Genomic DNA, 12,505 nt, shown 5'->3' with positions numbered 1-12,505 from the left:
TATTATAACATTCAGGTAGAAATATAAAACAGAAATATAGGAGTGGATGAACAGTTGATATGAACAGTCTTCTCAGAAATTTAGCCACAATCTATTCTATTTTAATAAAGGAATAATACAAATTGGCAGTAATGACAAAGTTAAATGAAAAGAATCTAGAATTAATATAAAAACTTTCCCTCCTGTCACTTTAATTATTAGCTATAAATTAGATATAAAACAGGAGTATACTGGAATGAGTTCCTTATCAGTTCACTAAAACCTATTTTGATTTTCAGTATGAGCATTTATACCTTTGAAATCAGCAAATGCTATAAATAAATACAGTGTTTTGTTGATTTCTAGACTTAAAATAATGGAGTAAATGTTAGTGCAGTTTAAATGTAAATGTATGTCCTGTGTTTTTAGAGAGTTGATTGTTTTTTTACCAGGACATTCCTGGTATGTAAAGCCTGAAAAAAGTAATTCAAGGAGTACTCCAAGGTTATCTTTCTCCCCCCTACCTATCAACACCTGCTCTACTCAAGTTTCTTAACTTGATTTCTAAAACTGGAGATTAGATCAAAGTCTATTAATGGTGAGGCATGAGAGGTTATCTTTTTATAGCAAATCACTACCAGAGTTGTTACTAGGCTATACCTTAGAAATTCCTACTTAGAATCATTGTCATTCCTACACAGTCTTCATTTATTACAGCTCTCACCTACCTTTGTATATGAAAACAGCATTCCTTCTGTATACTCCTATGGATATGTAGTCATAGTGGCCATAAGTTTTTAAAAAAATATTTTCCCACAAATATATGTTTGCTATGAATATGAAAGATTGGTTCTCAGGTTGGGTAAATCATTTATGTAGCATAGGAAAAATTAGAAGGGAAAGAGGTGAAATTTCTGTTAAATTTAAAATGCATCAAGGAAACCAGGTTTTTATTATGGTAATGATACATTCAGAGTTCTTAATGCTTACTGTGTAAATGATGCACTTCTAAGTACTATAAAAAACTAAGCTATTAATATATAAATTTTCATTAAAAAGAAATAAATGTTAATATATTATTCCCTATTATGCCTTAAAGTACAGTTTTTTCTTTTAAAATAATTGTCATAAATTCCAGTTTCTTTTTTTTTAAACCCTTACCTTCTGTCTTGGAACCGGTTCCAAGGCAGAAGAGTGGTAAGGACTAAACAATGGGGATCAAGTGACTTGCCCAGGGTCACACAGCTGGGAAGTGTCTGAGGCCAGATTTGAAGCTAGGGTGTCCTGTCTCTAAGCCTGACACTCAATCCACTGAGCCACCCAGCTGCCCCCCAAAATTCTAGTTTCTTTATGAAATCCTGATGCATCACATTTTTATGGCTTTACTACTGATAAACATTTAAATTTATGTTACAATAACTTAACTTATTAGTTATTTTAAAAACTTGAAGGTATTTTATCACTTCTAAAAGGTATTTTATCACTTCTGTTTTGTGAAAAGTGGAAAAAGTATCCCATGCCTAGTAGTTCATTTCAACCGCAAAAATTTATTAAGAACTTAACCATTGCAAAAACCCTGTACTATATGATGGACATAAAGGTTATCTTAGCTCTCAAAGAAAAAAGACTGACTTAGTTCTCAAAGAGATCATTGTCATTGTTGTCATCGTAATTAGAATTTACATGTAGCTTTAAGGTTTGCAAAATGCTTTACAAATATTATCTCACAATCTCCTTGGAGATAGGTGCTAATATTATCTTGATTTTTACAGATGAGGAAACTAAGGTTGAAAGAAATTTAATGACTTGTTCTGGGTCACTTATCTAGTAAAATTTGAAGCTGTATCTGAACTCAGGTCTTCTTCTCTCTGGGACCAGCATGCTATTCATTACTCCACTTACCTGCCACTGGAGAACATAACATATAGACCAAAAAATAAATATAAGGTTATTCGAAGAGAGAATGAATGGAAATGGATATCTAAGATCTGGAAAGGCTTCAGAGATATTAACTTTGGAGGAAGCTAAGGATGATAAATTATAAAGGAGTGCATTCCAAACATGGAGACAATGATTTAGGGAGGGGTGAGATAGAAAGGTAATAAAAGGCAGTTAGTGACTCAGTGGATACAGAGCCATGCCTGGAGATGGAGATCTTGGGTTCAAATCTGGCCTCAGTTTCAAGTTGTGTAAATCTGGGCAAGTCACTTAAGCCTATTTGCCTTCTCCTTACAGCTATTCTGTCTTTGATTCCAGGGCAGAAAGTGAGGGTTTTAAAAAGAAGAAAACTTCAAATTAAAAGAAAGGCAATGACAGGAAAAAATTCAATCTGATTTATCAGAGTTAAAAAAGGAGATTTCATTATACATATCATGTTTTAGACCCAGAAGGAATTATTAATGCATTTTTTTGTTATTCATTTGTTTTAGTCGGACCTACCTCTTTGGAATCTTGTTTAGGGCTTTTTTTTTTTTAAGGATTTTCTTGGCAAAGATACTGGAGCAGTTTGCCATTTCCTTACAGATGAGGAAACTTGACACCAATAGGGTTAAGTGATTTGTCCAGAGTTCCATGGCTAATAAGTGTCTGAACTCAGGGAAATGAGTCTTCTGAGTTTAGACCTGGCAATTTTGTCTACTGTACCACCCAGCTGTCTATTAACACATTAATTAAAACTATTCTTGTACTTCTGGCATCATTTCTGAAACTTATTTTGAACTTAGGTTTTAGAGTTGCTAATACAGAGTAACTTGGCTTAAGATTCATACTTGTGAATATCTACATTTCAGTAAAAAAAGAAATAGCTTATTTTTAGTCATAAAAGGAATTAATCTAGGGGGAAATGGACAAGCAGGTAACTTAATATAGGCTCTAACTTATTCATTTTGCATAAATTCTTTTTTGATATAATTTTCATTTTGCTATTTCTGCAGCAGTAAAAGGAGTGAGTTAGCCTTCTGAGACAGGCAAGGACAATAGCTGTTCTCATTACCATTTCCAGGATTGAGTATACAAAGCAAAGAGGAAGTGAAATTGGAAGAAAATTAGCCCCATTTTTTTAACCTTTTGTGATCCATATAAATAATATGGCTTCATTGATTTGTTTGAAGTATTTAACATTTCTAAGAGCTTATACATAGTTGAAAAATGCCTTGAGGTCAGGGACCATTCCATTTTTGTCTTTGGGTTTCCAGCACCTTGCATAGTGCCTGGCCCATAGTAGACATAGAAAATGCTTATAGATTTGTTTAATGCCACTACAAAAACACATTTTCACACAAAGTAGAATTTATGTGAGGTTCTGCACATCAGATAAACATCAATATTGGTCTTCATTAGCATAATTACCAACATGACTACCCATCAAGCTTTAGCAGTTGAAAGAATCAGGAAAGACTCATATAGAGGGTAGTGTTTAAACTATAGCATAAAGAAAGAGAGGGATTCTGTGAGGTATATATAAGGAGGGGAGTGCGTTTTAGGCATGTTTGACAAACAGTAAAAACATTTGGAGTTGGAAATGGGAGTGTTGTGTTTGAGGAACAATTAAAAAAAAAACAATTTGGAAGGAGTAGAGTACAGGAAAGGGAATAACATAAAGTGAGCCTGGAAAGATACATTAGGACCAGATATGATGAGCTAATCAGATGAGTTTTTATTTGATTCCAGAAGCAATAGGAGTTTAATAAGAGAGTGACATTGTTAGAACTGTACTTAATGAAAATCACTTGGGCAAAAATTTGGAGAACTGAAATGGAGACAGGCTTGATGGAGAGAGACCAGTTAGAAGATTAATGCTTTATGATATGAGTATCACTTCATAAGCAGTTATGTGCAGCTAGATTATAGAACAAAATCAGAGTCAATACTAAATTGAAAAGAATTATAAAGAAAGAAGATATGAATATAGGAACCATTTCAACTCATCAAAAGTCTGTTTAAATCGGCAGCTTTTGATACTGAAAACATGTGGAAATAAATTCATTTGTTCAATAAGCGTTTATTAAGTTCGCAGCCAGAGGGTGGGAGTCAAAGGAAAAAAATAAACAGCCCCTGTCCTCATGGAGTTTATATTTTGTTTATGTTGGGAGAAGAGGGAGGACAACAACATGTACAGAGAAAATTAAGTATAAACTGTATAGAGAGTAATATCTGCATAGAGTGTACAACTGAAAATCAGTATAGCATTTCTCTATCAAGCAGCACTTCAAGTTGAATTTTGTGGTAAGCCTAGAGATTCTGTAAGGTAGAGATGAGGAAGTATGTTTTAGGCATGAAGATATTAGCCAGTGCAAAGATACAGAGATGGGAGATGAAATGTCATGCAGGCCAGTTTTGTTGAAAGTGATGTGTAATAAGGCTGGAAAGATAGGCAGGAGCCAGATTGCAAAGAGCTTTAAAAGCCCCCAAAAGGGAAATGTCTTATCCTAGAAGGTCAAGGGGACAGTTATGAAAATTTCTTGATCAGGGAAGTAATAATGGATTAACTTTTGTTTTAGGAAATAGCAACTTAGCAACTATGTGTAGAATTACTAGGAAAGAAAAGATGAGACTGGGAGATAAATTAGGATACTATTGCAGTAATTTAGGTGAGATGTGACAATGGCTTAAACTATGGGCCTTATAAATCAACAGGCATTTATTAAATGCCCAATATGTGCCAGACACTATGCCAAAAAAAAGAAGGCAAAAGACAGTCCCTGCTCTTAAGAAGCTCACAGTCTATTGGGAAAGACAACTTGTGTACAAACAAGCTATACATATGTACACACACTAAATTAGAAATAATTTTGGAGGTATGGCACTTAAATTTTAGGAAGATCAAGAAAAGAAGGTTAGACAAATACAAGAGAAGGCTTGTGGAGGTGGCATTGACAATCCTTTTTAGCTGATGGGGGGGGTTTAGGTTATGAGTGAGTGACAGTGACAGGTTGAGAACAACTTAGAATATGAGCCTTCATGCCTGGAACTGACTGGTATTGCCCTCAGTAGAAAAAGGATGGATGGAAAAGAGGGGGAGAGTTGGTGGAAGCTGGGAGTAGGTGGAGGTGATGAATTCTGTTTTGCACATGTTGAGCATGAAATGTATATGGACCACCCAGGTGGAGATAACCAGCAAGAAGCTGATGATATGGAACTAAAATATAGGAGACTAGGGCTGGATATATAAATCAGGGAGTAGTCTGCATAGTGTTCATAGCTAAATCCAAGAAAGGTGATGAAATCATTGAGAGAATTCACAAGGAATAGAGGAGTGAACTCTGGATAGAGCCTCAGGGATATACCCACACAAAAAGGATGGGGTGTGATAATGATCCAGCAAATGGGATGAATAAGAATAACTACCAAGCCTGAGAGAAAATCGGGGGACAGAAGTATAACTAAAACTGAGAGAGGGAGCTAGTGTCTAGAAGAGTGAACAGTGTCAGATGCAATAGTATTCAAGAATAATGAAAATTGAGAAAAGACAGTTGGTGTTAGGCAATTAAGAAATCATGGGAAACCATGGAGAAATCTATTTCTGTTAAGTGGTATTCGTGGAGTCCAGATTGCAAGGAGTTGAGAAGTTTATGGGGAGGTGATGGTGGAGATAAGACAGACTTTATTCTAGGAGTTTGATAAAGAATGGAGAGATATAGAAAAGTAATTTTAGGATATAACACGATCAAGTAAAGAATTTTAAGGCATCTTTGTAAGTAGAATGGAAGGAGCCACTAAAAAAAGATGAAATTGAAAATGAAGAAGGATGATGATCAAAGGGGCAGGTTTCTAGAGAAACAGGAAATTGGTTGATAGGCATGAGTAAAAGTTGATATTTGCAAAAAAAATAATAATTGCATTTTCCTCTGTTCATGGAGCAAGAGTAGGAAGGTGGTGTTGAGGAGGTAGCTTTAAGGGTAGAATTAGGAAGAAGAAGGAGCTGGTGGATTACTTCAACTTTTTCAGGGAATTATTCAAGCAAGACCTACTTAGGCAGGTGGAAGGATTGGTGGGTTAGGGCCATTACTATGAGGAGAAAAAAGCAGGTTTGCTTGTGCAAAGAAGATCAATCAGGGAAGAGTAAAAAGATTGCTGTCTAGCAGTGAGGACTCAATGAGGGTTAGTTAACATAAACTTTGTAATGGACCCAGACAGTATGGTAGTATGGTTGTGTAACTTTCTCTAGTGGTGTTTAGCTGCATGTAAGATATTGACTATAATTATCTCCATTTCTTAGGGGAGCTTAACCCATGCAAAAAGTCACCTTTAGAATGAAGTCAGGAGTTCAGAAGTAGGTTCAACCAATAAAAACCAATAAGATTTAAGGACCTTTAGGGCAAAGAACAGTACTTTTACTTTTCTTTTTATCCCCAGCACTTGGCACAATGTTTGGCAGATGATAGGCACTTAATACATTTACTTGTTAAATGACTAACCACTTGATGTCCTTGCTCAGTGGAGAGATGTGTCAATTTATGGTAACAATAAATGTACAGGCTTATTTTAAAGTATTATAGAGAATGGTGGAAGACTAGAAACAGTCTTTTCATAAAACAGAAAGAAAAAAGTGGAACTCAACTAAATCATATCCTGCTAAGAGATAAAACTGTAAAGAAAACAACAGAGATCAAAATTGAACAGATTGGCTAGTAGTTCTAAGACTTGTTCTTTTCCTTGATGATAATGGAACCACTACTTTTGGTTTCAGTGTTCCAATACCAATAACCAGGACGAGTGCTTGGACCTAACCAAAAATTAAAAAAAAGAAATTGTGCTGGAGGCAACATAATTTTCAAGATATTCAGAAATCACTTTCAAAACTATCTTGGGAAGGAATAGATTCCAAAAGAAGGGAAAAGATGAATAGAGCTTCATTATTAAGATTGTATGAACCTAAAGATATCAACAAATACTAACTCAAATGAGATCATAATAATATAGCACTAAACACAATGTCTGGCACAAAGTAAGCATTTTAGAAATGTTAGCTATTATTTTATGTTTATGAGAATTATCTTTATGTAACAAGGATATAAATTATACCGAAAGAAAGAGGCTGGATTTTGCAAGTGGCCATTTAGGTGGCATACTGGATGATAGAGCAGTAGACCTGAAATCAGTAAGCTATGAATTCAGATTTACCCTCAGACTGCCTAACCCTCAGCTGTAAAACGAGGATAATAATAGCATTTACCTCACAGGATTATTGTAAGGATCAAATGAGGTCAACATGGCAGTTATTGTCCTTTTTACATCTGAAGAAACTGAGGCTCAGAGAGATTTGGTGAATGACCTATGGCCAACACAATAAGAGATACAGAATTTGAACCCAGATTTCTACTGATTTAAGTTTTCTTGCTACTATGTTGCATTGATGTCAAAATCAGGAACATTATTAGAAAGGAAAAAGAAGACTTTGGGTATTAAATAGTTCATATTGGTTCATGGTTTAGGGAATTGCTGTTTCTAGAACATGGTAATAATTCTATTGAAAGATTATTTGTACATAACACATCTCTCTAGGTATGCTGAAGCTTTGCCTTTCAGGGAGTTATATTTTGCCTACTAGATATTTTGTCTTACGCTGCTCTAAAGCAGATTTTCAAAATGATCATTATGATTTCTGATTAAATTTTTGTACATATACAAGTATAAAACTGAAAAGTCTTTGGAGGACCCATTATTTCTAGAAAGTAACAACTCTTGAGAGTTTCTGTAAGTCTTCCTTGGCACAACTAAGTTAAGGATGAGTTATGCTGAGGCAGCTAGGTGGTGCAGTGGTTAGAGCATTATGCTTGGAGCTGGGAGGTCCTAGGTTCAAATGTGGCCTGAGACACTTCCTACCTGTGTGACCCTGGGCAAGTCACTTAATTCCTATTGCCTAGTCCTTGTCACTCTTCTTAGAATTGATACTAAGATAGAAGGTAAAGATTACAACATCAAAAAAAAAAAGAATGAATTCTACTTTAAGCAAGTTATGTAATTTTTTGGTGAACATAAGACAAAACACATTACTTAGTAGGAAAAACGTTATTTAGCTTGTTTCTTCTCCAACATTTATAATGAATTTTAATGGAGATGTACATAAATGGGATTTATTTTATTATTTTACTCTTGATTAAAAATATAATTGGTAAAATGTGTATGACTACTACATATCTCGGTCTTTTTATCTGCAGAGAGTAAAAGTATCTGTTTATCCCATTTTATAGCATATTGCCCTTGCTTTTTGGTACTATTTTTGCATGAGTCATAAGTTTCAAATCTGCATGTACCTTTCAATATAGATCCAGAAGAATAAATTGTATTAGTTTCTGGATGTTTTGTTACCTGCCTGTGAGATAGAATGTCTTTGGTAGCTTTATAATAAAATTCTGCTTTGAAGTGCATGGTTTTCTTCATATGCCTTTTATTCAATATGTTATTCATTTATTCACTGTTCTTGGACCCACTCTGTGGTTTTCTCTGATTACAAAGATATTCAATCTCCACTGCATCTCACCTTCTTCCCATTTATATCCCCATTCCTTCTCAGAAAGAAACCAAGGCAAAATAAAAAACTTAGAGGGCCAGAACTTCACTATATATGTTTTATATTTTGTTTTGGTTCTCTGTATCTCCTAGGATATTGTATCCCACTCTTTTCCACTAAAATGTGGAGAGCCCTTGGGCTATAATAAAATGACTCTGTATTCATTGTCCTCTTATACTAGCTTTATTTTGTCAGAATTATCGGATCATAGAATTTTAGAATTAGGACTGATTTTATATATTCCAAATAATTTTCCCATTCAGAAATTCACTATATAATTCAGTGGGTGAGATGATCTTCCAACTTTTTTTTTTAACACTAGCTAACTAACACTAACCACTATAAGCAAAACACTTTAAGCACTTGAAGTTTACAAATATATTGACTCCTTATTCTTTTTGAGGTCATAATATACATGAATAAACTTAGAAGACAATACAAGATGAACTTATAAAAATAGTAGTAACAGACTTTGTGATCAGAGTTCCTTTCAGAATAAGAGTAACATAAACAATTGCCTATCAAAATATTTTCATGTATATAAGGTGGTAAATAAATATAATGAAAAAAATTAAGTTTAAATGTTTATAAGATTTTAACCAATTAGAAATGTGGTATTTACAAACTTCTACAAGTCTAAATATGATCTCCAGGTATAGGGAAATAAGAGGTGTTATTTTTAAATTTTGGAAAGTGGCTTATTATGAAGTCTAAATAATTTTAATTATAAAAACATTTTTAAAAAATATCATTTTTTAAAGTATGAAAATAGTCTTATGTAGAATCCATGTAGTTTTCATTAAATATGCTTAATAATTTATATTCCCCAAAACTTTTTTACACAAGAATTAAATAATGCACAAAACGTTTTACTTACATGGAATATCTTAATAATGAATGTTTTCATTTAACCCTACTGATGATAAAACAAACATGTTTTGTCAATGGCAACCTAGTTTTTGGTAAAAACTGGAATCTTACATTATTTTTTATTTATTTTTGATATTATACATACAGTGCTTGACTAATTTTTGCTTTGCTGAAGATCTGAATGAGCTTTGTATATGAACGCCATACTAATCTTTATGCTTACTGTTTGAATGTTTGGTACAGGAAGCGAGCAGCTGCAAAGCATCTAATAGAACGCTACTACCACCAGTTAACTGAGGGCTGTGGAAATGAGGTCTGCACGAATGAGTTTTGTGCTTCCTGTCCAACTTTTCTTCGTATGGATAACAATGCAGCAGCTATTAAGGCCCTCGAGCTTTATAAGATTAATGCAAAACTCTGTGATCCTCATCCCTCCAAGAAAGGAACCAGCTCAGCTTACCTTGAAAACAACTCTAAAGGTGCCCATAACAACTCCTGCACTGATAGGAAAATGAACAAGAAGGAAGTTCAAGGCCCTAGAGATGACTTTAAAGGTAAGATGTTCCAGAATTTTTTTTTAATACAAATTTGTTTTTTGAACCTGATACTAGAAATGTCACATTATTAAGAAATGATAGTATAACATAAATCTTACTCTTTTTGAAGGATAACACAAATGTCCCTGTTACAAGCTAACTTTATTTTTTTCAAGCATTTATTATTATTCCCCAGATCCAACAATGCATAATACATTCCTATAGAACCAATATTATAAATAGTAGTTAGATTACTTAGATAGGTCTGCAAGAATTTATTGAAATCTTATTGTACCTAAATTATAATTCTTAAACTGTACCTTTAGTAATAATTCTATGAATAGATGGCCAAATTATTCTTTTTTCTTTCTTGGGTTTACTCTAAGCAAAATTTTGAAGAAGCGAAGGTTAGAAATATCCCCTTTGTCTTCTTATATCTTCTTATATCTTTATGTTCTTTACCTTGGGAGTTCAGACCCATCTACCCTTTCTCACATACATGTTCTCTTCTTCAGAATGATACACTTTGTTCCCAAACTCCCAAGCTTTATAATAAATAGTCTCTGCTAATCTTGTAGAGATAGAAATATATGAATTTAATTTTTAAAATGCTTAGTAATCCAAATGAATCCTAAGTTGGTGGGATAAAACAATAAAATGAAAAATTTTGGGCTTCATATGGAGATTTAAAAAAAAAAACTAGTAGTCTTTCCTATAAACACATCATTGAGTTTGCCTGTCCCTGCTTTTCTTTTCCCTTCTACTTCTGTACCTATAAATTACCTAGATTATTATTTTACCTCCAATTTGTTTTCCTTAATGATTCTCAGGATGGCCAGAACCAGTTGTATACAGAGGTTATTTATAAGTATAGTATTAACTAATTAACTAAAGGCCACATATATTTCTACATTCATATTTAAATCCTCATGTATCCAAATCTCTTTAATAAGTGAAACACAATATTTCCCATGATTAAAGCAAAAATAAAATTTTATATAACATCTGTCAGAAATTAAAATATTTTGTATCTTCTTTCCTTTTCTCCTTGTCCTCCCTTCCCCCAATTATTCAAAAGGATTATTGTTACTTTATTTGTACCTAATGTTTCCGGGCTTGGCAAAAGCTTGAAAAGTCCTGAAAGTGAGAATCATGGAATGTCTTGTCCAAAAGACTTCACATCTTATAGGTGGGGAAACTGTGACCCACAAAAGTTAGATTATTTGCCCAAGATCATATAGCTCATTAATTTAGTAACAGAACCTCACTTTAAATCAGGTTTCTGTATTCTCACCCAATGACATGTTCTATTCAGATTTTTTGAAAGTGTGAGAAATGGTTTTTAATTTGATCTTAAGTTAAATTTTAATCCTTGCTTCTTAGAAAAATATGTGTGCTTAGTATACACAAAATTCAATAGCCTTTCCTTTGGGTTCAGTTCCCCATAACAAGTTGCAGTAATTTTGAAGAAATTTCAATTGCATAGGTTACCCATATCAATTTTGCTAAACTGGAATAGAAACTCATTTTCATTCAACAACTATATTTGAGCATGTTCCAAGCAACAACCATACTTTGAGCAGTCCTAACAGAGATAAACTTTTAATCCAAATCTCATTTTCCCACAGTTACTAAAAAAAAAAATCATAGTTTGTGGGATTAAATTTCCAAGTTCCAGTTAATGAAGAATATGAAAAAACAATTTATTATATGTCAAGTTGCAAAATCATTTCCAGGAATTTAGTTAAACACAAGATCTCTATATAACATAACTATATATAACAACAGCTCTATACAACAACTAAAGTTAAAACTGCCCTTTTTTCTTCCATATTTAACAGAAAGGCCTCTATTGTTTTTTTAAAACCCTTGCCTTTTGTCTTGGAACCAATACAAGGCAGAAGAGTGGTAAGGGCTAGGCAATGGGGATCAAGTGACTTGCCCAGGGTCACACAGCTGGGAAGTGTCTGAGGTCAGATTTGAACCCAGGACCTCCCATCTCTAGTCCTGGCTCTCAATACACTGAGCTACCCAGCTGCCCCTAGAAAGGCCTCTTTATTATCTAGTAATAATGCAAAATTAAGTATGGTCCAGTAGGACCATTAACCCCTTGTTCTTCAAAGTATTTTTCTGCTGTCACTTGTTTTCATCAAAGTAGGGAAAGAGAATAGTGACAATAATGAAGTTGTCTACAATAGTGTGAAAATAGAACAGTAAAAGGTATGTGAAAGAAGCATATGCAAAATCATCTAAACATGATATGAATATAAAATTATATAAGATGCAGACAAAACAAATTACTGAATATATAAGATCATACAGCACATTGTGTTTTATTAGGGAGAAATAAGCCTATATCCACAACGTCACAAGGTAGCATCAGAATAAATAATAAAGTTTAAAAAGAAGGAATTTTTTAAAGAATTTTTTTTCTTTTAGGAAATGACATTGTAAATTTGTAATATTAATAAACATCTTAAAACATTTATCTTGCCAGTTTTGAAAAGTAATATACTGGAAAGTAGAAGTGATATACTTAAAGGCAAAATGTATTCTGCTTCAATCAACAGTGATGTTTCCTAACATCTTTATTTGCTGTTTAAAGATT

At 33.5% G+C, this 12,505-nt stretch overlaps 1 protein-coding gene across 8 annotated transcripts in view; it reads left to right on the top strand.

Annotated features, from left to right (window-relative positions):
• Nucleotides 1–12,505, top strand: part of UBE3A (ubiquitin protein ligase E3A) — a 109,377-nt gene that overhangs the window by 32,006 nt on the left and 64,866 nt on the right. For 5 of the 8 annotated variants that reach the window (XM_056807198.1, XM_016424834.2, XM_016424833.2 and 2 more), the window contains one exon: nt 9,605–9,915. In XM_056807198.1, the coding sequence (XP_056663176.1) occupies nt 9,605–9,915 (311 nt within the window). The remainder of the gene's footprint in view (nt 1–9,604; nt 9,916–12,505) is intronic. The other 3 variants (XM_056807202.1, XM_056807201.1, XM_056807200.1) reach the window with 1 other exon arrangement.

Source organism: Monodelphis domestica, chromosome 8 (genome assembly GCF_027887165.1).
Source record: "Monodelphis domestica isolate mMonDom1 chromosome 8, mMonDom1.pri, whole genome shotgun sequence".
Taxonomy (NCBI): Eukaryota; Metazoa; Chordata; class Mammalia; order Didelphimorphia; family Didelphidae; genus Monodelphis; species Monodelphis domestica.
Note: the sequence above shows the minus strand (reverse complement) of the source record. Positions and strands in the feature narration are given on the sequence as shown.